The sequence below is a fragment of the Drosophila rhopaloa genome, unplaced genomic scaffold (assembly GCF_018152115.1).
Source record: "Drosophila rhopaloa isolate 14029-0021.01 unplaced genomic scaffold, ASM1815211v1 contig_115, whole genome shotgun sequence".
Lineage (NCBI taxonomy): Eukaryota > Metazoa > Arthropoda > Insecta > Diptera > Drosophilidae > Drosophila > Drosophila rhopaloa.
In genome coordinates, this window is record NW_025334990.1 from 6,921,503 (window position 1) to 6,949,377 (window position 27,875).

Consider the following 27,875-nt stretch of genomic DNA (forward strand, 5'->3'; position numbering starts at 1 on the left):
CGGCCATGCACACTGGACAATCAACGGCTCTTTCCAGTCTGGCAGACGTGAGGCTATTGCTTCCACAAAATATTTGTTTACTTTCGGATTTTTTTATGCAGAGCAAACTTGAGATAAGAATACGTGCTTGTTTTTGGAAAACCCTAAGTCACAGGCCAGTGACTAGTTGACCTTAAACAAATAATTAACTAATGAGCGAATCTAATCAATATATTTATTTCTTTATTTTTAACAAATAATCAAGGACTTTTAATGGCTAAGAAAACGATTGAAACCTATCATGTTTTAACTATTTGGAACATCATTCAAAATCCGCAATGATTATGATTTTATAATTTCACCATTGTCTGCAATTAGGGTTTACCAGTTTTGGTCAGAAGTTGGTAACGCTATAGTCTTAAAACTTTAGCAATCGTCTATTAAATGTTTGTTTTAACTTGATAACAAACTAAAGCGTTCTATTGTTATTTTAACACACCTGGAGCTGAGCTCGCTAACATTTGATATGTAGGCTAGTGTATTTGAAAATCCAAAGAGTATTAATGTATGTAGGTACCCAAAGAGTAGTTGCTTTTCCACATAAGAGAACAGTGTTTTGTTTTATTTTTAACAGCTGATTTTTTTGTTCGTTTCGTATGGTTCTCGGAATTTGTTGCTCTTTGTCAACAAAAGAAAGCGGCAGCGATGAATAAGAAACATAAAATACATCCCAATTGATACAGGCAAACTTGATATAAACAAAAAAGCAATCGAATAAATACTAATCATTTTCACATATTCATCTGACTAGTGCTAGATACATATCTAGGGCTAGATACTCTTATGGGGCACCTTGCAGACTCTAAGAGAGAACTTCCTTCACAGGTGTTGTTAAGAAATACGAGCTTGTTTGGCCTGTTTATAACAGGAAAGATAATTTGCTATTTAAAAAAGTTCATCAATTCAATAAGTCCCAACAGAGCATGAGTAAGTGTGTGACGGGGGTATACCCGGAGATACTATCTAAGCACCGAAAGAGAGAGACCCATGGCGAGTTCTGGTTATCAGCCGCCTCAGAGGTAGATAACCCATACAACGGTGCGCTAGTAGCACTGTGCTGCACAGTGGAGACTGGGCCAGATTGTCTTCTGTCTCATAAGCTCAACCAATTAATTTACAGACTTAAGGCAACATAAAACTAAAATTGTATGCCGATTCGGCCACGTCCACATTTTTGTCGATAACACCGACCAAAATGTTTTGTCGATGGGCAAAAATTTGAACGTTGCGCAAAATCAACACGTCGGATGAATAATATTTTTCTTTTGTTCATCCCAAACATGTTAATGAAAGTAGTTGTTAAAATGTTGAGGCTTTAATTTTATGTTTGTCGATTCGATTCTTTTATACTTTAAGATAGTTTTGAAAAAAATTATTTGAGATATTCCAAATAAAAGGGTTCCAGCCCAGTATGCAATGGTGTGGAGCCGAGGAGCCGGATAAAATCAGATCGGAGCGGCAGGGGGCAAGCGATGAATAAGCACCTTATCTCGGAAGCGCTCTTTATGCGAAATTCTTTTTGCCTTTCAGTGCCGCGAGAATCGTCGTTCGGAGCAGAAGTGCGCCACGCCAGAAAAAAGCTACTGCGGAACAGGGCGAGAAAGCGAGATAAAGATTGAAAGCTCCAGCACACGCAAACCGGAGCGATAATGGGTTGGTGGAGCAAGAAAACCGAGACGGATCGCAGCCAGCCCAGCCAGAGCCAGAGCCAGGCGCTGGTGCTGCAGGACCCGCGCACGCGCGTCAAGACCACGAGTGCGGCCACGGAGACGACCAACACGGCCGTGCAGAACTCGACGATCACGGACAGCAACAAGCAGACGGTCACCTTCGTTTCCACCCGACAAACGGTGACGCACAAGCAAACGGCTCAAATAACGGAGACTACGACGCGCCGCACGCCCAACCAGCTGGAGTTGGAGACGCTCATGGCCCAGCTGCGGATGGGTGGCAACGGAGCCACCGGCACCACCACCACCACGACGACGACCACCTCGCGTTCCCGGCCGCCCAGTTTGAACGGCGTTTCATTCCGCTCAACACAGCCATTCAAGGCCACGGCCAGCAATGGCGGCAAGCGGTCCAGCACACTGGTGAAGACCGAACAGACCACCGTGACCAAGAAGAACGGGAACACGGTCACCCAGCACGTGGAGACGCAGCGCGTGAACATTAAGGGAAAGGGCACCAAGACCACCTGGCCGCCGTTCTCCTCCACGGCCAAAAGCTCGGCCTCCACCTACGTTTCTCCATACGCCCAGAAGCCGAGTCTGGCCATAACATACACATCTCCGTACGCCAAGGCCACACCAGGATCCACCAGCTCCAGTGTCAGCTCCATAACAAGTCTGCCCAGTACTCCCAAACCAACATCATCCAGCACTTCTTTTACGAGTTTCTTTAAGCCATCCCCCAAACCAGCTGATAAAGTGCTGACCTCCACTGCAGTGCCCAAACCCTATATCAGTGCTCCATCGCCCAAGCCAGCTGACAAGGCGCTGACCTCCACTGCCGTGCCCAAACCCTTCTTCAGTCTTGGCGGATCAACAACCAACGCTAAGCCCAAGGTCGCGGCCACACCACGTATCTTGGATGCCCAGGGCACCATACCAGCCAGCCTGGGAAGTTCAAAGTCCAGCCTGACCAAGAGTAAGCTAAAGCCCGCCAGGGTATACATCTTCAACCACGAGCGTTTTGACAGCAAGAACGAGTTCCGCACGGGCAGTGCCCAGGATGTGAGAGTCCTGCGCGCCGCATTCGAGCAGCTCAAGTGCAAGGTGGAGGTCATCACAGACGCCACTCTGGCCACCGTTAAGCGAACGGTCAAGATGCGTATGTAAAGCCGAATTTGTTGATAGTTCCGTATTGAAATACCCATCTCTTACAGTTGAAACCAAGGACTTTGAGGAGAAGAGCGCTCTGGTCCTGGTGGTGCTCAGCCATGGAACGCGCAACGACAGACTGGCGGCGAAGGACGACGACTACTCCCTGGACTACGACGTGCTCTTCCCCATCCTGCGCAACCGTACGCTGAAGGACAAGCCCAAGCTGCTTTTCGTCCAGGCCTGCAAGGGCGCCAACGAGCTAGGTGGTTTCATGACGGATGCCGCCCAGCCCAACGGGTCCCCCAACGAGATTCTCAAGTGCTACAGCACCTACGAGGGATATGTCTCCTACCGCACGGAGGACGGTACTCCATTTATTCAGACGCTGTGTGAGGCTCTCAATCAGAAGGGCAAGACTTCAGACATTGACACCATCATGACGGACGTGCGGCGCGTCGTGAAAGCGCAAACCAAGTGAGTGGACCAAATGCACAATATTTCAAGAAAAAATATACATAATTGAATTTTCCCTGTTTTAGAGACGGCCAAATTCCATCTGTTACCAGCACGCTGACCTCAAAGTATGTTTTTGGAGATTACATGTGATCCATCATAGTATTTTTTAACACAACTTTTCCTCAATCTAAAACATGGACGAAAAAGTCATGATATATAAGAATCCTAAGAGGAAATCAATAATACTTTAATTGTTTCCGGGAGGCGCTATGATCGTTGTGATTCACTGACAATAAAATTGATAATTCTATTCGAATCAACATCGATAAGTATACTTACGGTTATTTTTATCTTGGGTGTTTGTAGACAGGATGTTTTTTGGTATACTCGTTATCAAAGCCTAAGCCAGTAGATAAAATATGCCAACACGATTTGGTACGAAAAAAGTGAAAGTAATTTTGATAACTAGCAGCACGCAACCCTTTTCCTCTTTTGCGATTCAAGAAAACTTATAAATAGCGCATCAAAAATATAATTGAGGGGCATTTAGTTTATTAGTTAGTTATAGAGGCGACGGTTTTCATTCACGGGTCAAACATGGTCTCAGTTGACAGAGATTCCTTTCTGACACTCTTTTCTTATATCCATATGTTCAGCTTTAAGCCATGCTTTTAGAATAAGCCTTCAAAAGCTCATATACCCTATTCTGATTAAGGCCAAAATACCTTGCTATTCGAAATGTTTTGCCAAAGTAAACTTTTTTATACAACTTCAAAGTCCCGAGAATCAAACAAATTTGTAATATTTAAAGTCTATGGCACTCACATTTTTGGAGGTAGAATCCAGTTTTTTAGTTTGTATACATATATTGATTGCAAATGCATTGTTCGGCGAGCCAATAGAGTTCTAATATAAAAATATTTTTTTTGCAATCTATTTAAATCTTGACTTTCGACCGACATAACTTGGTAGTTTTTAAAGATATTTTCGATTAATTAGCTGTTTTTACCCTATTATTTTGTATTTGTGTATAGACAAACATGGCCAAAACTATATCTTGAATATAGACAAGGTGGCGGAATTTCACAATTTTAATTTCTTAGCGTAAGTACTAAGTTTAATTCCTCCCCCAACTTTCTTGGTAAGTTCACCCACCCCCTTTAAATGAAATAATAAAAGTGTTAAGATAGTTAGTCATAGATTACAAACTTGTTCTTACTTGAATTTTGTTTCTGGGATCTAAGACCAATGCTCTTAGGCTTTATGTATTATTACTGCGACACTATGTGCCATGATCTTACATATAATATAAATTATCCATTATTATATTCAACATTTTCATCCGGACTGGGAATCGTACATGCTTATTTACAATTATACTTTGATTTGGAATATATTTTTAGGAAAGTTTAGTGAAAGTCCACCTGGAGTTCGAAGGGGTAGTCTCGGGAATTCAGACTCTGTCTAAAGAGCTGGGTGTGCTGCCACGCAACGTCGCCCTTGCCACCCGACAGCTTGGCCACAATCTGGAATCCAGTGGAATTTTCAACGGAAGTGTTTCCATCGATGGCTTCAACGGTCACAGCGATTTTTCCTTCACCAAAAGTTTTCGTCTCGAAAACCAAGCTGTAGGATTTTACCTTCAGATTGGTTTGGCTGAAATCGAACTTCCAGACAATTTCAGCGCAATCAGTATCCTCCACTCGCGCCAAATAAGCCATCTTCCAATCGCGTTCCACTTTTCGAAATATATTCTTCGAGGAAAACTGCGCTTTTTGCCAGGTTTTATAGGTATCCAGAATAGTGACACGTTCTTCATCTGCGTGCATGGATGTTTATAGTTGTCTCATAGATACTGATTAGATTCGTTACCCACCTTTGACATATCGTTCGTATGTGTCGGTGGCGCAGCTGTAACGCAAATTAAGCTGTCGTTTTTGCGACTCGGCTTCTTTCGGAGTGAATACAAAAATCTGTAAATAAATATGTCGTCACAAACGCCCAAGCAGCTCCCGAATTTAACTCACGTTAGTGAAAGTGTGTTCTCCCCGCGATTGCCGCCAAGACAGACTGCCAGAGCTCCTGCCCTTCAGCTCGTTTTCCGTCGGTGTGCTAAAAAGAAAGGCGTATAAATAATTTAAAAAACAAATTGCTTTAAGAGCTTACCGCTCCAGGGTCAAGCCGATGACCTCGTACATATTGCGTTGCCCGAGGAACAATCTTCGCTCGGCGGTGCAATTTCGTCGTCGTTTGGTGCGAATCGCCTCCAGCGTCTGCACCAGTTCTTTTTCACTGCACAGCTTGCGCAACTGTAGGATCTTTTGGTGGTCGTTCGTGTAGCGCCAAGTTACGTCTTGTATGTCGTCCCGCGAGTAGGCAAGTACGTAGTCGATATGGCGTTTCCAGCCGTGCTGATACATCAGCGGCGAATCCACCACGTTGTCGGAGGGATCCACGTGCAGCCATCGCGTCTGTGACTCCGAGTACACCTCGGTCCACACGTGGTCAAAGTGTGAGTGCACAATGCGTGCGTCGTAGTCCAGGCAGCGGCAGAGGAATGTAAAGCAGTTGGCATACTCTCCGCATCGGCCCTTGCGCGAGACCAATAGCTGGGAGATGTCATTGTAGCGGTAGAACTTGGTTTCCAGGCCGCAGCAGACTGTAACCTCTACCCGAACATCGCCCTCCCGCTGGGTGCGTCGCAGCTTGCTTTCGTCACTGCCGCACACGCGGCAGGGTATATTGTTTACCCACTGAAAGAACTCCGTGTTAAACCAGTTGACCAGCTCCACGAGCAGCAGGTCTCGAACGCAGGGTTCCTTCTCCTGGCACTCGCCCGATGCAATCCGTTCCTGCATGTCTACTAACTTCTCGCTCGCCTTGTCGGTTAGCTCGTCCACGGGGATTAAAGTACGACCAGTGGCCAGCAGCAGCACGTCCTCGTACTGCATGACTGCATCGGAGTACAGTTCCAGCGACTGCAGAAAGTTATTGGAGGTGCGCTGTAAACAATTTCCATGTCAGAATACAGCTGCAATCAATCATATTTGAGGGCTCGCTTACCAGTACAAGGGGAAACGCGATTCGCTGGCGATACTCCACCGAGGGCTTGATGAACAACGGCGAGGGCGTGTTGCTGGCGGCGCTTTGTTGGGGCGGACCTATGGAAGACCCTAGTTCAAGATTAGAGAGCTCACTTCTTTTCCCCCGAAAGACAATCTTACTCTTCGGCACAGTTCCGCTCAGCCAGGCGGAGCGCCGTTCGCTCAGGGCATCCCGGTACTTCTGCACCTGCTGCAGGGACACTCCAGTGGGCAAGATGTAGGCGTTGGAGCCGGGGGCGCGGACAAAGCCAATGGCGTCCAGCAGCCTGTCACAACCGGGCAGGGTGAGCAGCTTCTCCTTGATCGTTTTGTTCTCCAGCCGTATGGTGCGGAACTTGGAGTTCTCCGGCTGTGCCAAGACATTCTCTAGCAGCACTAGGAGAATCCGCACCGCCTCTAGGTAGGCTTCCTTCAGATCCTGCTGCTGCTGGCCCGTGGTGCGGCTCTTGGGCTCTATCTGGTGCACACACTCCAAGTTGATGTCCACCATGTTGATGACTAGCGTAGCTGCCGCTATCAGATTTAATTCGGCGGTGTCTGGCAAGCGGGGGTGGTTGGACGGGTGGGGTGGCCGAAACAAAGGTGTTCAGTGTTGCAAAACGCGATTTCTTTAGTTAAATAAATTCGATAACAAAATAACATGATTCCACTGGCACATACATATCTTCACATTTCGCCGAATGTGTACTTCGGAGCATATGTTGGCTTGTACATATATTTACAATTGGAGCTACCCCTGAATTTCGCATTTGGACCCGCTGACAGAATTATAATTATAATTATTATAATAATATTAAAAATATCAAAATAAAGGTCCCTTAAAAAAAGGAATATTACTTTTAAATAATTTTAAACATGTAATTTTAAGAGATCGACTTTAACCCGTCAGCTCCTGTCTTTTGCCGTTGGACCTGTTGACAGAATTGTAGTAATAAATATTATTATAATAATATTAATATTTTCAAAAGAAAGCTCTCCCAAATCAATATATTTTACTTTTACATCAAAAATAGACCTCGGATTTTATGTGAAACCATATTTTAAACATTTAATTCTAAGCGATCCATTTGGGGGTGTCGACTTTGACCTTTCATCCCTTACATCCGTGGTCACAAAAATTCTATGGCAAGTTCACCCTTCATTTGTATGAATAATTTGGAGGGCGGTTTTATACTGTATTTTATGATCTTTAGATAGATCCGTGTCATCTCTGCCCTATATAAATATGTTATTTTAAAAATTCTTAATATGAGTATACATAAGTCAAATTTAAAATTTTATCATATTTTTTTAGAAAAACACCAATGTATTGCGAGTGGCTATAAAAATAAATAGTCCACCGTAAGTTTATAAGACATTGCATATTTTTTTACTTTTTGACTATAATAGCTATTGGCGTTATTGTTTGGTCTGATATAGCCAGGATCACCAGGATATAACAAAACATACTAGATCTGCTGGCATTTTCCCACAGTTAAATAGCACATTATTTTGCGTAGCTGATGGTCACACTGCTTTTCAACCACTTTAACTCGAAAAAGTAGGCGTCGGTCAATTCAATCTTAGAGCGTCAGTCATTGTGCCAAGTTTGCGCAGCGGAGAACTAAAAGCTACTCGTTTTACATATTTCCATAAAAGGTAAGATTCCTTTCCGTCTCCTTGTTCGTCTGTGCGTGCGCGAGTCCTCCGCTCCGCTCCACCCGCCTGGTTTTCCGGGAAGTAGAGTGGAGTGGTGGCGAGTCTGTCTGCGTTTTTTGCCTGTACTTGGCGATATTCTTTTGCGGCAGATACCGCTGTCCGTCCAGTCGTTTCTCGATTCGAGTGTACATATTCGGCGTTCTTGTCTATTGCAGATCCCAACCAATCTACAGCAAAATGTGTGACGAAGAGGTTGCAGCTTTGGTCGTTGACAACGGATCCGGCATGTGCAAAGCCGGCTTTGCCGGTGATGACGCACCCCGTGCCGTCTTCCCCTCGATTGTGGGCCGTCCACGTCACCAGGGCGTGATGGTCGGAATGGGCCAAAAGGACTCCTATGTGGGTGATGAGGCCCAAAGCAAGCGTGGTATCCTTACCCTTAAGTACCCCATCGAGCACGGTATCGTGACCAACTGGGACGACATGGAGAAGATCTGGCATCATACCTTCTACAACGAGCTGCGCGTTGCCCCCGAGGAGCACCCCGTCCTGCTGACCGAGGCTCCGCTCAACCCCAAGGCCAATCGCGAGAAGATGACCCAGATCATGTTTGAGACCTTCAACACCCCGGCCATGTATGTGGCTATTCAGGCTGTGCTTTCGCTCTACGCCTCCGGCCGTACTACCGGTATTGTTTTGGACTCCGGTGACGGTGTCTCCCACACTGTTCCCATCTATGAGGGCTATGCTCTGCCCCACGCCATCTTGCGTCTGGATCTGGCTGGCCGCGATCTGACCGATTATCTGATGAAGATCTTGACCGAGCGCGGCTACTCCTTCACCACCACCGCCGAGCGCGAAATCGTGCGCGACATCAAGGAGAAGCTCTGCTATGTCGCCCTGGACTTTGAGCAGGAGATGGCCACGGCTGCTTCCAGCTCGTCCCTGGAGAAGTCGTACGAGCTTCCCGATGGACAAGTCATCACCATTGGAAACGAGCGCTTCCGCTGCCCTGAGTCGCTCTTCCAGCCCTCTTTCCTGGGAATGGAGGCCTGTGGCATCCATGAGACTACTTACAATTCGATCATGAAGTGTGACGTCGATATCCGTAAGGATCTGTACGCCAACACTGTGCTGTCCGGCGGCACCACCATGTACCCGGGCATTGCTGACCGTATGCAGAAGGAGATCACCGCGCTGGCTCCGTCTACCATGAAGATCAAGATTGTCGCTCCGCCAGAGCGCAAGTACTCTGTCTGGATCGGCGGCTCCATCCTGGCCTCGCTGTCCACCTTCCAGCAGATGTGGATTTCGAAGCAGGAGTACGACGAGTCTGGCCCATCCATTGTCCACCGCAAGTGCTTCTAAGCAGGAGCCGAGCTGGGCGTGGTCGTGTCGCATCGAGCACGCCCACTGCAGACAAAGGACTGGAGTCGGAAGTATTGGGCTACGTACATTAACACTGGGAGCAAGCGCACAACATTCCCGCTTCTTCCGGAAGAATGCATTCCATCTACTTTTATACACAATTGTACACGTACGCATAAGCAAACCATATTGTGTTCTATCCAAAATTCAAGTTCATATGCACATTGGCCCAGATTGTGTTCTATTCAAAATTCAAGTTCATATGCACATTGGCCTCTATAAAATTGATTCATATTTGGCATTTCCATTACTTCCATGCATTCCTACATATGTATTAAAATAAAGCACACCATACCACTAAAATACTTGTAACCGCTTCTTAAAAATAAAGCGATGAAAAGAACTGAAAACCCCCAAGTCTTAATTCATTTGTTGATGGTAGCTACTAGCATTTGGCTAAAATATGTATGACTAACCGGCGATCTGCGGCAGTGATACATACTACTCCGATGGCTATGCGCTCATTCCACTGGAATGCGGTGGCGAAGGCGTTATCGCCGATAAAGCGCTTACTAATAAGGCAAGCTCTTGTGTTTGAGTCAGATGCGAACAAACATTGGTTTGCAGGAAGTGGGTGACTTGATAACCAATCACTTGGTCAGCTCTGACTTCGATTTCCGCCGCCACGGATATCTGGACATGGGGGTGTGATTCAGTTTTGGATTCGCTCCGCTTATCGTGCGACCCCGCCCATGCTTAGCGGTACTTTTTACGTTGATTGATTGCAAGCGAAGCAAGTGAAACCCCAAAAACAGCTGCAGCAGCGTTGCCTTATAAGGAAATAGTGGAGGAGAATCGCACGCGCACTCGCACTCGCACTGGCCACTGCAAATCGAGGTGAAAACAAAGCCGCATTGTTGACTCACTCACGAATGTTTGGAGTAGTCGTCGTTGCCATCAATTGGCATTGTTTGTCCGACTGTTCGTTTACGGGTGGGGCCGGGCGCACCCCTAATCCCCATTGTCCATTGGGGAGGCAGTGAAACGCACATATCGACATTTTAGGGAGATCTCTAACAAGTCTATAGGTGATCTAGTCCGGGGAATCGTATTGACCAAATTTAATCAACTATGGCCAGAAGTCGATTAGTGAGTAGAGCCGACTGCGTTGACCGCCAATGCCCAAATATGGAGCCTGTCATAGATCAAAGCAAAACGTTTTAAAAATAATTATTTTACTTTATTCATATATCGTCAGTTGGGGTTAGCATATATTCTTAGTTTCTATATTACTTGGATTGGAAGATAGATCCGCGTGGGATCCGTCTTCTTTAATTAGATGTTGAAATCGATCGTTATACATGGTTACTATTTGCTCAATATAATTTCTTTACATATTAAATATGACAGTGTTTTTAAGTTAAATAAATTGCAAAGTCTAAGTGATCCATGCATTAATCACCATTCTTATGTCGTATGGCGCACCAAATTGGATAAATAAAACGAGAGGTTCGGTGAACTCGGTATGTTTTGATTAAAGTTGCTTGGGTGGCATTACGCCTCTATAAAAACATACTTGAATACTTTGTGCATTTTAGTACAGATATAGATTCAAAGTCAGATTTTAGAGTACTTTTTACAGACTACATAAAACTCATTCTAAGGTTAGCATACATTAATAAAATCAGCCTTCGTTTAATGCATTCTTCAGAGTAAATGTGGGTTGATTATTCATTCAAAATGGTTAAAATGTATTAGCTTTCTGGAAGAATAGAATTGCCCGTCGCTCTCTCCTATAAGCATACTCACCAAAGCAATGAAATGTGACAAAAAAGCACAGGTTGGACATCTTTAGCATTTACACTCATCAAGCCCTAAGGAAAATTAATTAGCCAATCTAATAACTTGGTACGATCGGTCCTACGAAAACATCTATTGCACATAGTCGTCTACTATATTTTGAATTATGAAAAGGCAATTGTCCATGGCAGAGAAGAGAATTGGTTCTTAAACAATTCCCTTCTTAAGCCATTTTCAAATTCGCCAACATTAAAAAAGTTTGAAACGCTCTTTTTGTACTTTTATCATTCAATATTCGTAGAACTTTAGCAACTATCAAAATCAAAAACCAAACCAATTTTAATTTATTCTGCAAGGATACCTTTGACTTTGCAAGGATACCTTTAGTGAATTTCTGACTTTTTTTTATTCCATTAAAGAAAAAACCTTTTGATTGACATCATTATGACTTAAACATGATGGAACATCTTGGAAATATTTGACTGTCTCAACGCACAGAACCTTCCAACGTTGGCTCTTTCGCTGCTTTTATAAGGTTTTATCAGCCACTACAAGGGCGTAACATTAAGTAGAGAGCTGACATGCGAATTCAATTTCATAGAATTTTATGCTTGGTTTTTAGATTTATAAATTATGAAGAAATTTATTTTCTTGGTTCTAAATGTACATGTTTTTCGTATATGTGTATGTGTTTTAATCATAAGCTGAATATTATTAATGGTTACAAATTACAATTAAAATCTAAAAAAATTAATCATATGGATTTTTGCTGTTGCGCGCTAGCTAGCACTTGATGATTGGCGTTTGTGTTGCTTTTTTTACTTTTTCTATTTGTGATAAAGCATATAATGTCGTTGATAATGTTCAGTGAGAGTTGGGTAAGACACGTATGTAATGAATTAACTAAAGCGAAACATTCGTTTATATTTGTGTGCTGCAAATATCGTTCTCAGATTGGCCTATCGACTAAAGAAAAATAGGGTGGGGGAAGTATGTGCTTGCATATTTGAATAATGGAGGGTCATCGGCATACATCTGACTATACGGTTGTATATCTATATATAAGTGTTCATATATATATAAGTGTGTATGCGCGTATGTATATGCTATATGCGTTATATGAATAATAATACATGTGATATATTAACCGAAAAGTACGACAAGGGTGTCAGAACGTATCATTTCGACAAAGTATCAATATGTTTGTCATAATAAACAACAAAAAACGAATGTCCCAACGGAACGTTCTTTGAAATTGCATTCCACCTTAGCCACTATTTGTTAGCTTAAACGCTAATAACATGAATCGTATCGTATGGAGTCACCTAGACGAGCACACCCAAGAGCACCCAACGAGGGCCCATGGCCAGGGTGTGCAACAGTAGAAAATCTATGCAAAACTCAAGTAAGTAACTTAGTAAGAATTGTCCGTTTTGGGATGCCCCGCGATTATTTGCAGCTGTCTGGCTTCTCGTCACGGCTGCTGGCCGCGTCCGTGACTCGGTGAAGCATTTATCAGTAGGCCTGCGCCTCCTTGTAGTCGCTCTGATCGGATGTGTAGAAGTCCTCGAGTTTCCACTGGAGCGTCTCGAACGTGGGTCTGCGCATCGGGTCCTTGTGCCAACACTCCAGCATAATCTCGTAGAGGCGCGGCTCGCAGTTGGGCGGTTGCGGCATGCGGTAGCCGTGCTCCACTTGTGTTAGGACCTCGGCGTTGGTCATGCCTAAGCAAGGAGATAAGTCGGTTGATTAGATTGTTCGATGACATCCAATTTCGTAGAAGTAGAGGCTGTGACTAACCTGGATATGGTATGCGTCCGTATGTGACCAGCTCTGTGAGTAGAATACCGAAGCTCCAGACATCGGATTTGATTGAGAACTTGCTGTAGTTGGCCGCCTCGGGAGCAGTCCATTTGATGGGGAAGCGGGCGCCCACTCGAGCCTCGTACTCGTCCTCCTTAATGAGCCTGCACAGGGAATTTATAAACATTAATGATATTTTTCTTAGACGACGTTATGTCCGACATTTACCTGGCCAAGCCAAAATCGGCAATCTTGACGATGTTACCATCGCCAACGAGCACATTACGCGCCGCCAAATCTCTGTGAATGTAATTCTGGGACTCCAAGTAGGCCATGCCAGCAGCTATTTGCGCCGCCATATCAATCAGTGTTTGCATTTTGAGGCTACGACCCTTGCCTGCAATGGCTAAAAGATATTAAAAACAAAAATAAGCAATTGACATGACATGATAAGCGAGCGGTTGGTTGGTTGGTTGACGTTGCGTGGCATGAAAGAAGGTGTATAAAATGTTTTGTTCAATTTTGGTTAATGCAAGCAACAAAAGGGTTGGGATGATACTCATCCCCGCAGGTTTATTCCTCCGCATACCTTGGAGATATTCCAGCAGTGAACCGTGCTTCATCAACTCTGTGATAATGTAGATGGGCTCCTCCACAGTGCAGACCGCATACAGCTGTATGAGCTTGGTGTGGCGCAGTTTCTTCATGATCTGGGCTTCCGCTAAGAAGTCCTTGGGATCCATTGTGCCTGAAAACGGAAGCTAACATTAGCGGACGGTTTTGGGGGCTTGATATCGAGCTGTTGACTTACCAGATTTCAGAGTTTTAATGGCCACAGGTGTCGTGTTGTTCCACAATCCCTCCCAGACATCGCCGAACTGTCCAGAGCCCAGTTTGCGCACGAACTTGAGGGATGTTCTGTCGATCTCCCACTGATCGCGAGTGCGATGCGAGAGTCCCTCGGTGACAGGCTTCTCGATCTGCGATGCGATGATTACATGGTGGATAAAGAAATCAATTAGTAAATGCTTTTTCTATTGCACATTTTCAGGCGCAGCAGTGTTCGGCTTGGAGAAATGATTGTGCCAATTGAGTAATGAGTTTGTAGCGTACATTTAGGCCTTATTTACAAATTACAAGCATCTGTTCCATTAGTTGGGACGGATGTAAAAAAGATTGCGGGGTCATTATTCGGGGGTTCAAAGGCAAACAGTCAGAGTGCAAAATATCAGTTTCAACCTGTACATATTGATGTTAAGTGCACACTTGAAAACATTTTAGCCGAGCAACTCAGGCACATATCTCGGTTTCCCTTCACTGCGTTTTGGCATTAATTAGACACGCAATATTAAGATATGGCCAAATTATTTGTGACTGTTGATGCGGAAGGGTGGTGGTGAGGAATGTCATGTGCCAGGGATCGTCTCAACTGCTTTTGAACGCTGACTGTATGTCTATAACACATGGGGTTTGTCTGAATTCGGCATTAGAGTCGATTTTACAATAATGGAATATGATCGGTTAATTTAATTCTTTGTGAGGGTGTTGATTGGCGGTGACAGAATGGACTCTGGTTTTTGGTACTGTTGTGTTAATGGGAAATAAACACACGCACATCATAACGTCTTAGATAGAAATCCTACCTCAAAGACACCCGAAAATGAATTAGTCTTATTTGATTTTGATTATATTCGAGTTGGTTTGGTTATCGTTTTGTATTGTTATTATTTTACAGACATAATTTGGTGTTAATTAAAGAAACATGAAAGAAATACAAGGAAAATATATAAAACAGTTCTTTAGTATACACGTGTTGGGCATTTCGAAATGAACAAACCAAGGCATAACAATGTCAAATGCAAATGTTATTGTACCACGCATCCACACATTTGGCGGCAAGTCTGATGTATAATGCGCGATTAAACCAAAGCAAACAATGGCTACAGCGGCCCCAATTTGATTTTAGGCTTACCTGGACACACGGCTTGCAGAGGTTGACGCACAGGCCATCCGAGTCCTTGGAATAATGTTCGACCAGCTCCTGGAGAGTTCTGTTTCGGGGTAAAAAGATATTTCAATTAGGTTGGTTCAATGAGGCTCCTGCGAGCCATCGACTAATGAAAACTCACCTGAAAGTCGTGCGTCTGGCAATGAAGAAACCGCCTTCGTCCAATTGTCTGATGCGATAGTGCTTAACTGTATCGCCATCGCGCACTGCAAAATGCATTTATACAATACCACATTAATACCCCGTAATATAATGCACAATAATGCTAATTGAATGCCTTGTTGGGCACGCACCTGATAGCGAATAGTCGTTGTGACGGCTCTCGGAATCTCGAATTAAAAATGCACCGTGCTCGTTCTCTGGCAGTAGAAGTTTTTTCTCAGCCTCAATGCGTTTGATTTTGCGGAAGTACCAACTGCAATTAAAGCGACAATCGCCGAGAAGGAAATTATTAGTATGGAAGGCAAGTGAAAATATTTACGGAGCAAGAAAATAACAAAAAGTGCTGAGTTTTTGTCATAAATCGGGTGAATTTATTAAGGAAACCGCTCTATCGAGGTTACACCGTTCTCTGCCGCCCCCTGAGCTAGTTTTTTTTTATTTTTTGTCGCTCTGAGGTGTCGCGTGGGAGACCTAGAGATACTCCCCATCCATGAGTCACACAAGTATCATCTGGTACGTGCTGCCTATTTTGGGTAGCCAATTTCATATTCTTTTTTGCGCCCCCGTTCCCGAGTTATAATTTAGTCATTATACAATTGAGTCTGCGAGCTGCTTGTGTATTTTATATATCTAATAACCATTCAATTTAAATGTACTACTGAAGGTGTCATGAGCGAGCTGTATAATTGCACTTCCGAATTTCCGAACAATTTAATAATTAAGGAAATTGTAGGTGTCTGGTATGCATATTCATTGCTGTCTAAACCTGCTTATTAGCAAGTGAATTTAGAGTCGGAGGGGAATAAAACGGTGAAAATAATATCTGCAGATTCACTGCAATCACTAAGTCTGCAATCGATTCGCCACGATTTATTACTCTATTGACAAAGCATGGATCAACACAAAAACTGTCAAAACACGAAATATTTCAATCCAATTTAATGCAGCATTAACATTAACATTGACCTTAATAAAGAAAAGTAACTGGATGTGGTCTCAACCCGCTCTCTTCGTCTATTTTTCTTTCTTTTCGTAGCGGCGACAGCAGGAGGAGGTGGTCAATTAATTGATGTGTGTGACAGATCTCTTACATAACAGTCCAATTCACATTTTGAAGTTCGTGACGTGACGAACGCCAGATAACGGATGATGACAGAAGCGTGGCCAAATCTGTGTGCCGAGAAATGATGAAGTCGTGATGTGTATGCTTTGTATATGGGTTAGCCGCTCCTCGAATAAACAGGGCACAATCTTCGTATACATATCGTGTATGGCAACACAAAAAGGGGGACTTTTCTTTTCAATGCACACACAAGTGGTAGGTAGGGGGTTGAGCAAGGGTTCTAAATGGGGCTCAAAAAGTAAAAGCGACTACAAAATCTGTACACCAAAATCCGAATCATAGCAGCCAAAAGCAGCTAGGACAAAATGAGATGGTAGGAAGTGTACTTTCGGCCACGACTACTCTATTGAAATCCACTCTGGCATTGATTCAGTGGTCTGCAGCTGCACTCAAGTCCCAGAGCCAACAATTCTGATTGCGCAAAGCCATTTAAAGGTATTATTAACAGAACTTGTCTCCCGCAGCCAAAGTCCTCGCCAGGCCGGGCAATTTTAATTTGATGTCTGTTTGTCCAGGAGCCAGCGGAACGGCCTGTCTGATTTTAGCAAATCGCTAGCACCGCCCGACTGCCACCGCCATTATTATCATCAGCAGTGAGATGCAGCAGCCACTGTCGTTGCCAGTTGTAAGTTGCAACAAAGTCATCTAGCAATTTGCCAGTCAACAGGATGATGCCTTGGGTGAACATGCGCATGAATGGAAGGCGTGTTTGCATACAGTTTGATTGATTGACGAGGCAAAGGCGCAGGGGGGCAGGTTGAATCCTCGCCAGCACGTGTCTATTACGCCAATAAGCGTTTATTAGACGCCATTAAATGCGCTGCCAGTGGAGGCTGCTTGCTGGCCAGCGAAGAGCCATGTGAGCCATGCGTATTTATAGACGCTCTCCTGGCCTGGTGTGTGCTCCGGCCATTTATGTGCATGCATGACTTTCATAAATATGCAACACGATTTAATTACACACAAGACAAGTCGACGACGGGAATGGGCATCCTGTCGGAGCTGTTAGGAGCAGCTAATGCCGGTGGCGAGGCGATCCAGCCGGATGAGAAGCGCAAACAAAACATGATACCTCTCCATCGACCATCTACAACCACGAATACTAGATGCTCTATTCCAAAAGTAAAACTGTATCTAATTAAAGTTTTCCAATAACTAAATACCTTTGTACATTAGTTGTACCTTTGTTTTAAATTTACCTATTAAATGAAATAATCTAGGTGCATCTGAGAATAATTTTAGTCGCTTCTGAACCAAGAAATTCCTTTTTATATTTGGTTGGTTGAGAACAAGGTTTTACCTATACACAGAATGGCAACGAAAACTGCATAGAGAGCAAACCAAACTTGGCAAAGCATGCCAAAGCCAAAATTAAATGGCCGAACCGCGCGCATGCGCAACTTCCATAAGATCGGACTCTGGTTGCTGGCTCGACTTGCCGCAGTGGCAGCAACTTGGAGCTATTTTTAAACACGGCATCGCACAATGTTATTCGATTTTGTCTAAAAATATATACAACATTCGAGGCGTGGAGGATATTCGTTTTTTCTACAATTTTTCTACGCCCCAACATGGCTTTGGGCCTTTTTTTGGCCATGGCTAATGGAACGGCGATGGCGAGATGCATGTACGATCTTTGTCGCAACAAGTTTGGCTAGTTTTAGTTGCTAACTTAATTGCACTTGGCCAGCCTGCCTGGACGCATGCACTTTTGAGTTAAAATTAGATTAGCTGGCGAATCGATTGGCCATGTGCAAGACCGTTTTGGAGGCCTCTTAGCTGGAAGCACTGGAAAGAATGGAACCTGCTCCAATTTGTTGGCCAGATAGGCAGTTGGCCCACATGACGAGCCCAAAGTTTACTTGATTGACATGAGTTTGCCGCCCCTTGGAGCCTTTGGCTGGGCCTTTTGGACTAATTTCCTCGTACCCGTTTCCATTCACTCGCAGCAATTGGGCCAGACGCGTCTAACTTTGGCAACTCGAATGGAATCGAGCAACGGTTGGCCTCGTCAGCCGCTGTCAATCGTCTGTGGTCGCTCTCTATTCCTCCTTCTGGAGGTGCCTTTACTAAAATTCATTGAAGCAGGTCATGATGGAGTCCGGCATTGTTTGTGAAATCTGTTAGCGGACACCTTCGAAACGGGTTGGTTTGGTTCGGTTCGGTTCTCAGCACGTCACGAGTATGAGTAAACGATGGTGTGAACTACCCATCTGGCGATGATCTCCATCTTCATTGTATTATCAGGTGGCATAGACTCCGAATTTGCATTTGCTAATTTGTTGTCCAAGTAGTTTCCCCGAACGGGCTGCGACTAATCAATTTTAAAGTTGATTATTACCTATTGGATATTTCTTGTGAATTCCTACATACCAAAAAAAAACCCGAATCCAAAACAGCGTCACTGCCTCTCCTCATTCAAGCTCTTATTAATTGGAGTACAATTTTCATTGGTCGACCGGCAGAAATGGACCTGATACGCAGACATGCGGTCCGGCTACTACACTGTCACTTTCTCTATAATTGGATGCTGGCCACAGAGACCCAACATCCGCCGAAGGCCTCACATGTGTATTTTGCCATATTTAATTAGAAGCACTTGAGCAATCATCATGGCCAGTCAATATATAATACAGTAAAGGCTTATTAAGCTGTCAACTTATTAACTATTCCCAAGTTCCAGTCCAAATATGAGCAATTATAAAATCATAATTTAAATGATTTTCCTAGAAATGAGTGTTTAAAAATAGCAAAGGCACTGGTAAATCCCTTCAAAACGTCTGCTTTGTCAGAACTTTGAAATTCCACAATCCTAATTAAAATAAATATTATTTATCGTTCACAAATGCAACATTCTGAGCGACAAAACAAAAAACAGCTTTCGCGATTGTTCGCTTAAGAGATTACTGTATTCCGTCTAAGCTAAATAAGAAATTGTTTGGGAAAGCACGTCTGATAAGTTCTACTTACTAAAAAAAGGGGCACTAGCAGATCCAGTTTTTGGGAAAATCAAAATCCTTCGATAAGAAGTTGAAATAGCCGCATCATGGGAATTACGAATGAGAACAAACAAAAACATAAAGAGTAGTGACGTCCCCGGGAAAATACCAGATCACGCAAATGATTCATTGATTAACCAGGAAATCCGAGGGCTGTGTATCGTTCAACCGCTTTTAATCAACCGCCAACAATTGGAGACTGCAAAAGCGATAATACACTATGCAATCTGCTACGATTGATAATAACAATGCTTTGAATGGCGGGGAGGAATACATGTGTTCCACAAACATAACAAAAGCTGCTGATTGCATCTGCGGTGTTTAAAGCGGTCAACAAGCGCGTTGAGAAGCAAATTCAAGAGTTCTTTGTTTTATTGATCCCTAATAAGCCAATTCAATAATATTTATAAAGGGTAATATGAAAAGATAAGCAAAAGATATCTAAGATATCTCCAAAAGATAACTAAAATAAATTAATAGCAATACTCTTTTCTAAAATATTTAGGCATTCCGAATCAGGCAAAAAAAATGTTCTAAAACGTAAGCGTTTTATGAAAACTGGTATCAAAGTTACCAATTTAGATTTTTAGAATTTTTAAAGAATATAGATATTCTTTAAAAACATGTCCAAGTGTAATCGTTTTGCTTTCAAATATTCCTTTCCAAACAATTTTAAGATGTTTTAATGGATTATTAGAAAAGTTGGACGACCAAACATGACAGAGAAATGATTGGAAAATGAGGTAGTCACATTCTTTCGCATGTAACTCCGTTAAAAAATTAAAAAATAGATTGGAAAGAAACATGTAAACTGAAATAGTTTAAACACAGTAAAATTTCGAAAAATGTAAATCACCTTCTGAATAGTGTGTAATTAACGAAAACTGAAAGCTCTTACCCCTAAGCAAAATAAGTAAACACATTTTTCCCCTTTCTATTGCAATCGCTATCTTTGAACAGAAATACTCCTGTATTGTCTATCTATTGCTTAAAGTGTAATTCATTTCCGGCATTCGAGCTTGCCAATGCAGCAGCTACTGTTGTTGGCCATCTCGAGCCTTTGAGACGCACTCCGGCAATTGACAGTTGTGGACCACAACTGGCCGTTCGGAGCGTGTGTCTATTTTTAAAACCAAACCAAGCCAAGCCAATTCAAGTTAAGGCGATTGGAGCCACACATAATTGTTGGATGGCGCCAATTGCAGTGAATTTCCAATGCAATTTCATAGCTGCCGGCGTTGCCGATCGGGATATGCTGGTTAAATAAGCACACAACACAACACACAGCGATGCATAGATGGATAGATCGAATAATAACAATGTGCCCCTGCTCAAATGCAGTTTTTCTTCTTGGCTGTGAAATGCGAGCTGCTGGACAGGGGCTCATTTAATTGAGCCAGACTGCGGGCTGGACAGGATGCCTAAGACGGAGTACGCAGCACACAACATACAGAAACACTTGCTGCACAAATTCCAAATCAGTGCAGACAACGAGCAGCTGGGAAGGCAACCAGTTCGGTGCATCTAAAAATAAATATGGCCAGGCCGGGCTTGAGTTGGCTTGGCGTGGTCTGGTCTGGTCCGGCCGAGGCAATAGATTTGGTTTTTATGGATAAATAATTTGTTAATGCTAGGATTGCGGACTGGGTACCTCCCTCAGCCCGTCCAGAATCGTTCAAACCAGGACTGGCATTGCCATTCCCTTTAACGATGCTGTAGAAAATGGCAGCCTAGCAAATTATCAAGTTCCGGCTACGATTTCACTGGTCACTTTCCCAGAAATGGCTCTTTTCTAAGTGATTTGGCTAACACGCGAGTGCAATTGGAGAATGGTTTTGACAAATTCTCGAGTTTCGTGGCGGAAAATTGATTGAAACCAGTACTGATTAAAACATGAGGCAATTCAATGTCATTTTCGATATCCACAGCCTGACACGATTTGAATGCTCGTTCGAGAATTTTCCGTGAGTAACATGTGCAAAAGCAGAACGAATCGGATTGCGATAAATTGCAGTTACGTTGGCCATTTTTGGGCAGGTCTAAAACTGCGTTCCGCTTCAGGGCACTTGGAAAAAACAATTGCCCAGGCTTTCTTTGCGTGTACTTGATAATAACCTGCCTTCGTCTGATAGCATTCGAAACACATCATTAGCGAGCACTTCTGCCACTGCCAATGCATTTCATTTGAAACCAAAAAGTGACGTACCACAGGAAATGATCGACTTTAGATCGACCGAGAAGCGACCAATTTGACAAAGTAAATACTAATCAGTGGCGAACACAAAGCCTCTAACCGCACCCAGTTTATTTTCTGTTGTTCTGGGCCGAGTTCAGTTAGTACCCGCCATAATAGCATTTAAGTACAGTGTTTGCGTATGCTAGTTTTTGGCATGCTCGAAACTTTGTCACCGAAACGAAACTGCACTTTAGCACGCCAATCGCCTGTTCAGTTGCACTTCTAATGGTTTTTTAATTTGTGGGACCGCAACAAGACAATTGATAACTGGTCGCTAGAACTGTGCATAATCTAATGAGTGACAGTCACTGAAATGATTGACATTAGTGGGAGTGGTGGTGGGATACCTGAAAGTTGGTTGCACAACTTGAGATAGTCGGTTAATGGCGCACAAACTCTTATCATACTTATGTAAACAATTAAGGGGGATTTTCCAAATACAAAAATATATAACATCTTAAACAATATTACAAGTAAGAACTGTAACATTTATTAGAAAATGTTTAAATTCTTTAATACGATTATATATGCATTGAATATGTATAAAAATTTAAATTAATAGTGATTTTCCTATTTAAATTTCCTTAAGCCCAGCAACAAACAGTTATTTAGAAATTCAACAGCTGTCCCAAGTCATTAACTTTGATTGGCAATCTGTCCCTAACTGGACTGCTAATAAGTTGACCAATATCTGGTAACTCGGATTCGTTCTGGGGAAAATCAATCAACAACAAAGGTGAGTAATGCCAAAGCTATTGGCAATAACAAGGCGCTTCACCATAGTTGAGAAGGCAATCGTTTGAAAGCAAAGTATTGAGAGAAACCAAAAAAAACGTGCAAATATCACTGGTGAACAGTTCATTTCATCCGGAACGGTAAGCTTGGATGAATAAGAACCCAGAGATTGGGGAGTGAAATAGCATGAAAGAGGGAGAGCATATAGCCAAATTGCCGAATGTCTGTCTTTCCCTCTCCCACTCACCGACGACGATATGCGTCTATTGGTCAGTTCGATCGAGTGTTGTAACCACATGTGTGATTGTGGGTGCGAAGTAAGAGAGACACTCGGGCACGTCCAACGTTAATGTTAACGTTATTAACCTGCTATATTTGACTACCGAATGAACGACCACATTTTTGGGAGGGGGGCATTTACCGTTCATTTACAGGCCGAAGAAGAAGTTCATTAGGCGACGAAAGTCGTGACCGTTTTTCGTTTTTTTTTTTTCCTTAATTAAACGATAAACAAACATTGTTCGACACATTTTTGAATGTTCCCCCACCAAATGGTCAAGTGGGCGGTGGATCGGTTGGGATCGGCTGATGGGCAAGGAGGGGGGTGCGAAAGTGTTGGCTTGACTTTTGCTTTTAGCCTCTGCGAGTACTTCAGTTAGCCCGATTTGGTTTGGCCTGGGCAGCACGTGTATTGGAGCTTGCTCAGACATTTTTTTCTGCTCGCATTCATATGCAAATTCCAAACGCTGAACCAATTTGAAGCGTTTTGGCCTTGAAGTTGCGTTTGTTTCACGAATTTCGGTTGCAGTGGAAAATTTTGGCATAAGCAATGCTGTGGGCGAAGAAAAACTTATATGGCGTCTGCATATGAGTTTGGTATAACGATCAAATAAAGTGGTTACAGATATAGAAGTGGAAATAGACGGTGGCTTTTCTTTTTTTCTTATTTGGACAAATCTGTGTTTAGTACCTAGATATATTTATCAAGGCCTGTTTCTTGTTATTTCGGTTCTTACTCTTGAATTCCAATAATTTTCATCAGTTCTAATAAGTTAATCAATTTATGCCCCATAGTTTATGAATAAAGTGAAAAAAGGAAGAAGTTCCCAAAATTATCACCAATGCTTTTATCAGAAATATTTATAGGCATTGCTAGTTTTTGATAATGGAGAAGGGCAGTTGGATGAGGGACTTGCTGTAGTGGGAGGCTAAACTTACGATTTTTCATTTAAAAATTCACCGCGCGTAAATTCTGAAAGTCGACGCGATTTGCCTTTCTTGGCCGTCGTCGTCGTTGATGTTTTGCCGAAGGACTTTGTTGTGGCCGGGCTATGATCGATTGAACTTGAGTGTGCACACGTATGGGCGCAGGGGGTGGAGCAGGCGGTGGGCAGCGAGCGGGATTTCTCATTGGCGGTCAGCGGAAGCTCTTCGGGAGCGTGTTGGCACGTGCACTTCAGTGGAGTCTGGTTGGACCAGCGACGAAGGGGCTGCCGACTGGGTACCGCCGATGCCATCTGAAGGCAGTTGTCCAGAGAGTGCTTCTTGGCAAGGGGAATTTGCTGGCGCTGCTGGAGGCAGCGGTGCTGCTTTAGGCTGCGACGGGGACGCGGGGGTGAGGGCGAGGATGCGGGCGAAATGGCCACCGACAGGGAGATGGCATCCAGCGAGCTGGACTTGGTCAACGCGTTGCGCGGTCTCAGTTCCGGCTCACTGCCACTTTCCGCCTCCGCGTCCTGGTCACGCTCCTCCTTTTCGAGCCTTCGCTGCTGGGCAATGATGCGGGTATAGAGTTCCTCAGAGTCCAGAGGTAGCAACAGGTTGGTCACCCCGATCCGCCGCTTGGCCTGGGTGCGCTTCTGCTTGGCCTCCTCCTTTCCAGCCGCATCCTGCTGATCTTCGCCACTGTTTCGGCTGTAGCTAAGGATGTGTGAGAGGCGGCGCATCTTGTTCGGTTTGCTGGACTTTGCAGCTCCCGGATCCGCGACACTCGCATCCGGCTGATCCACCGAAGGTGTCTGAACGGGCTCCTCCACTTGGCTAACGACGAATCGCGTTGGTTTGCCACCACTGGCCATTTGCTTGGTTTCTGGCTTGCTGCTGGCATGGCTCGCATCCAATTTCTCGCCCTGCAGGATGTCATAGATGGTTCCATATTTGTGGGAACTAATCACGGATGTGGTGGGCGATGTTTGGGACTCCAAGGCGCGCTGCTGACGCTGCTTCTCGCGCTCCCGCCGCTGGACAATGTCGTAGATGACATCTCCCGAGGACCGAGTGCCCTCCAGGATCGAGCTGAGGCTCTTGCGCTGCCACCTGTCGCCGCCCTGCGAGGACTTGCGGTGCAGGATCTCATAGATGGTGCCGTAGGTCATGTACTTGTCGTACTTCTGGTAGATCTCATTCTTTCGCTGGATGATATCATAGATGGTCCCATACACCAGCTTGTCGTAGATCTTGAAATTGCGCCTGCAATGGGAGCTGGAGGTTTCGCTTCCGCTATTCCTTTGCGACGCCGGCACCTTGCTATACACCGCCAGCTGCTGCTCCGGCACATTCAGATCCCGGGCGCAGTTCTCCTTGTCAGTCTTTTGTTCTTTGGTCGAGTGCCGGCGCGGCAGAAAGTAGCTGGCAAAGCTCTTACGCTGCCGCGAATTCTGACGCTTTAGCGGCGATGTTGCTACCGCTGCTGAGGCTGTGGGTGCGACCACAGACGATGCGAGTGGCGGGGTGTCCGGGCATTCCAGCGGCTCAATTTCGTTAACCAGACGCTTAAATTCCTCGTACGAAGTGCGACGCTTGTGCGCCTTGGCTCGCTCCTTGGCCGCAAATTGATGATCGAGAATCTGCGATAGAAAATCCGAATTCTTTCGCATCGCCTCTGTGGTGGTGCTGCTGACTAAAGGTGTTGCTGCTGTTGCTGCTGCTGCTGCGGTTGTTGTTGCTGTTGCTGCTGCTGTTGTTGTTAGATCGCCTTCGGCAGCAGCGCCTTTTTCACCATCGCTGTCACCGTCGCCGGTATCCATTTCATCGGCACTGGCGGCAAACTCGTTTGCGCAATCCGGTTTGCCTCTCGCACCCGGGCTGCCTGTGGTTTCTTGTTCTGAAATGGAGGAAAGTGGGATCACAGTGTTGCTGGCTGCTGTTGCGTCATCCGCCGCTGTTGCCACCGTCGGTGGCATGGTCGCTGGCATTGTTGCCTCCGCTGCGGGTTCAACAAACATGGCTTTGAACTCCTCGTAGGATTTTCGGCGATTCCGCGACTGCGTCAGACATTCCTTGTAGTTGCGTCGCTCGATTTTCTCGCCGCTCGGCGAAGATGTTGCTGCTTCGCCAGTGGATGTTGCCGCTGCCGCCGCAGCTGCTGCTGCCAGGGCTTCCAATTTGTTCTGCATCTCCATGAAGCCCGAGTCCATGGAGCTGAGGGTGCTGGTCGAGTCAAAGCTGGTCTTGCGGCTCGAATTGTTGCTGCCCGGGGAGCAGGGCTTGGGCGGAGTGTCGGGCGGCGTCTCCAGCAGGGCCAACAGGATGTCCTCCTCATTGGGGGCGCTCAGCAGGTCCACAGCAGTGCCCGCCTGCTGGCCCACATCCCCCACACCCACTTGCGCCTGGTCGTCGTCGAAGCTGATCAGATCGCGCCCGTCGGCGGATGGTGGCGACGGTTCCTCGGGCACCACGGCCAGCATGGTTGTTGCGGATACCTCCTCAGTCTTGCCACCGCTCGCCAAGTCGCGATTCTTATTTACCACTGCGTAGAGGGGCAGAAATGCTGCCGCTGGATTCGTCAGTAGTGTCGTTGTTTCTATCACCGATGTAGATCGCGCCGCTGTCGGTAGCAAACTAAACGCTTCACTGCCAACGCTCGCTCTATTCGCTGGGCTGGGCTTGGAATTCGGATTTGGATTCGGATTCGAGCTCGAGCTCGGACTCGGACTCGAAATCGGACTGGGAATCGGCATTGGCATCGCAACTGTCGACACCTCTCGGCCTCCGCCCACAGCTATTGGCATTGCTCCTGTTGCTGTGGTCGCTGGCGTGTAAGTGCTGCGATTATGAAAGATTTTGACACTGTGCATGGGTAATTTGTGATGGCGATGGGTGCGATTACGTGCAATGCCCATGGAGACGGTGCCGTGTTGCCTGTGTCGCTGCTGTCGGCGGGCGTACTTGCTGGCAATGCTGCTGACAGGATCCAGTTGCAGCTGCCACGTAGCTGGGTCGTTGACCGGCTCGTAGTCGCTGTTTCTGCCACTGGCACTGCCACTTCCACTGCTGCAGGTCCTCAAATACCGCTGCAGGCGTCGCCCAGCGCAAGTGCGTCCGGTCCGCTGCTCGTTCATGCACTTGGCGCAGCACAGGAACTCGTACAGAATCTCCCCGGCCGCCCCACCCTCAGCCTCCTCGGCATTGGCCTCCACATCTGGGTTGGTTTCGGGCGTGGGCGAGTACTTTGGCTCCAGCAGGAACTCCAGTTGCGCGGCTGCGGCTGCAATCGCCTGTCCAGATGCTCCTCCGGTTAGGGCTCCACCTGATCCTTGCCTGGAACCCTCCGCCTTGCTCACAGGCATTAGGATGTACGTGTTCTTGGAACTCTTTGCCTGAGCCAGTTGACCAGGTTCACCGGGATTGATTGAACTGCCACTCTCCTGCTCCACAATTGAGCTCTCGATGCTGAGTCCGCTGTCCAGCAGCGTGAAGGTGCCATCCGAGGGCAGGATGAGACGACCCTCGGCGGCGGCATTTACCAGCTCACGAAGGGCATGGACCTGCTTCTCGGTAACATTGCCCTGCAACTGGATTCCGTGCAGGGCAAAAGCAGTGGGCTTGTTGTTCACCGAATTGGGATCGGTGCACCAGACTACGGGCATGGCCGTCATGATGGCTTCCTCGTACAGGTGATTGATTTTAGCGGCTGTGAGGAGAGAAAACGTTTGAGTACTGGAAAACTGAGAATGATTCGGTTGCCTTTCTTGGGGATTTCTTTACTGTTTCTCTGCTCCGCTGATTGCTAGATCATTGGCGAGGAATTCGATTCCGGCTCTTGTTTACTTCAGATCTACAGCGACGAATATTGCGTGGCCAAAAATATTTATGTAAATTACGACGGTGCTTGTTTTTGTGTGCCCTGAACTTCTTTTTCATTCTGGTTGCGATAGCCTTGAATTTTATTTTGAGGGGTTCGCTCCAAGCATGCAAAACTCCTTAAACATATTCAAACACTTTGCGGCGTGTGCATGGAACACATTTGAGCCGTTAGAAATGTTTTATGCGAATTGAATGTGATGGAATGAAGTAGAGCGATTTGCAAATCACTCGAAATTCATAGATCGTTTCAAGAAACACACAAGAACCGCACGTGACAAATATAACCAAAATCGACGGATAGGAACTACAATGCCGTCTTCATAAAGGTTTCAGTGTAATCATCCTTGAGATAAATAGATTAAACATTTACAAATAAATAGATCAACGTGTGTTCATATCTATATCTATTATAACATATTACGATTCACACAGAATACTTAACGACGAATGGAAAATTTGGCTGCTAATTTGTTGTGGGCAGATGAGTTTGAATT

General features: G+C 45.1%; 4 protein-coding genes across 7 annotated transcripts in view; 2 read left to right on the plus strand and 2 right to left on the minus strand.

Annotated features, from left to right (window-relative positions):
• The first annotated feature begins 1,580 nt into the window (after window positions 1-1,580).
• On the plus strand, window positions 1,581-3,654 carry LOC108053592 (flocculation protein FLO11). The gene is made up of 3 exons (XM_017136293.2): window positions 1,581-2,871; window positions 2,927-3,338; window positions 3,404-3,654. Exons 1-3 carry the CDS (start codon window positions 1,689-1,691, stop codon window positions 3,468-3,470), a joined length of 1,662 nt encoding a protein of 553 aa, XP_016991782.1. The 5' UTR covers window positions 1,581-1,688; the 3' UTR covers window positions 3,471-3,654.
• Window positions 3,655-4,501: 847 nt separating this feature from the next.
• LOC108053590 (peptide-N(4)-(N-acetyl-beta-glucosaminyl)asparagine amidase) lies at window positions 4,502-6,989 on the minus strand. Of its 2 annotated transcripts, none has more exons than XM_017136292.2 (6): window positions 6,545-6,989; window positions 6,384-6,481; window positions 5,487-6,322; window positions 5,348-5,432; window positions 5,197-5,293; window positions 4,502-5,139 (listed from the first exon to the last, which is right to left on the minus strand). In XM_017136292.2, the coding sequence occupies exons 1-6, from the start codon at window positions 6,912-6,914 to the stop codon at window positions 4,730-4,732; spliced, it is 1,896 nt and encodes a 631-aa protein (XP_016991781.2). In that variant the 5' UTR covers window positions 6,915-6,989; the 3' UTR covers window positions 4,502-4,729. The 2 variants fall into 2 exon arrangements, with proteins under 2 accessions (XP_016991781.2, XP_016991780.2); XM_017136291.2 differs by having other exon boundaries at window positions 6,384-6,493.
• A 935-nt stretch (window positions 6,990-7,924) lies between these two features.
• Window positions 7,925-9,840, plus strand: LOC108053588 (actin-42A). Its single transcript, XM_017136288.2, has 2 exons — window positions 7,925-8,062; window positions 8,278-9,840. The coding sequence occupies exon 2, from the start codon at window positions 8,300-8,302 to the stop codon at window positions 9,428-9,430; it is 1,131 nt and encodes a 376-aa protein (XP_016991777.1). The 5' UTR covers window positions 7,925-8,062; window positions 8,278-8,299; the 3' UTR covers window positions 9,431-9,840.
• An 808-nt stretch (window positions 9,841-10,648) lies between these two features.
• Window positions 10,649-27,875, minus strand: part of LOC108053589 (tyrosine-protein kinase Src42A) — a 34,234-nt gene continuing 17,007 nt past the window's right edge. Inside the window, exons 2-10 of one of the 3 annotated variants that reach the window (XM_017136290.2) lie at window positions 23,515-27,208; window positions 15,335-15,456; window positions 15,163-15,247; window positions 15,006-15,084; window positions 13,845-14,013; window positions 13,623-13,781; window positions 13,262-13,430; window positions 13,031-13,197; window positions 10,649-12,954 (exon numbers count right to left, since the gene is read on the minus strand). In XM_017136290.2, coding sequence (XP_016991779.2) covers window positions 12,746-12,954; window positions 13,031-13,197; window positions 13,262-13,430; window positions 13,623-13,781; window positions 13,845-14,013; window positions 15,006-15,084; window positions 15,163-15,247; window positions 15,335-15,456; window positions 23,515-27,173 — 4,818 coding nt within the window. In that variant the 5' untranslated portion in view covers window positions 27,174-27,208 and the 3' untranslated portion in view covers window positions 10,649-12,745. Of the gene's footprint in view, window positions 12,955-13,030; window positions 13,198-13,261; window positions 13,440-13,622; window positions 13,782-13,844; window positions 14,014-15,005; window positions 15,085-15,162; window positions 15,248-15,334; window positions 15,457-23,514; window positions 27,209-27,875 lie in introns of all 3 variants that reach the window. The other 2 variants (XM_017136289.2, XM_044456511.1) reach the window with 2 other exon arrangements.

What these genes read in the sequence shown, in the direction of transcription:
- LOC108053588 (XM_017136288.2), top strand. Translation starts at nt 8,300, where the DNA reads ATGTGTGACGAAGAGGTTGCAGCTTTGGTCGTTGACAACGGATCCGGC.
- LOC108053590 (XM_017136291.2), bottom strand. Translation starts at nt 6,914, where the DNA reads ATGGTGGACATCAACTTGGAGTGTGTGCACCAGATAGAGCCCAAGAGC. An exon ending in GAGCGGAACTGTGCCGAAGA is followed by an intron (nt 6,494 to 6,544) that starts GTAAGATTGTCT and finishes ATCTTGAACTAG; the next exon opens with GGTCTTCCATAGGTCCGCCC. An exon ending in GAGAACACACTTTCACTAAC is followed by an intron (nt 5,294 to 5,347) that starts GTGAGTTAAATT and finishes ATTTATTTACAG; the next exon opens with ATTTTTGTATTCACTCCGAA.
- LOC108053592 (XM_017136293.2), top strand. Translation starts at nt 1,689, where the DNA reads ATGGGTTGGTGGAGCAAGAAAACCGAGACGGATCGCAGCCAGCCCAGC. An exon ending in TAAGCGAACGGTCAAGATGC is followed by an intron (nt 2,872 to 2,926) that starts GTATGTAAAGCC and finishes CATCTCTTACAG; the next exon opens with TTGAAACCAAGGACTTTGAG. An exon ending in GTCGTGAAAGCGCAAACCAA is followed by an intron (nt 3,339 to 3,403) that starts GTGAGTGGACCA and finishes TCCCTGTTTTAG; the next exon opens with AGACGGCCAAATTCCATCTG.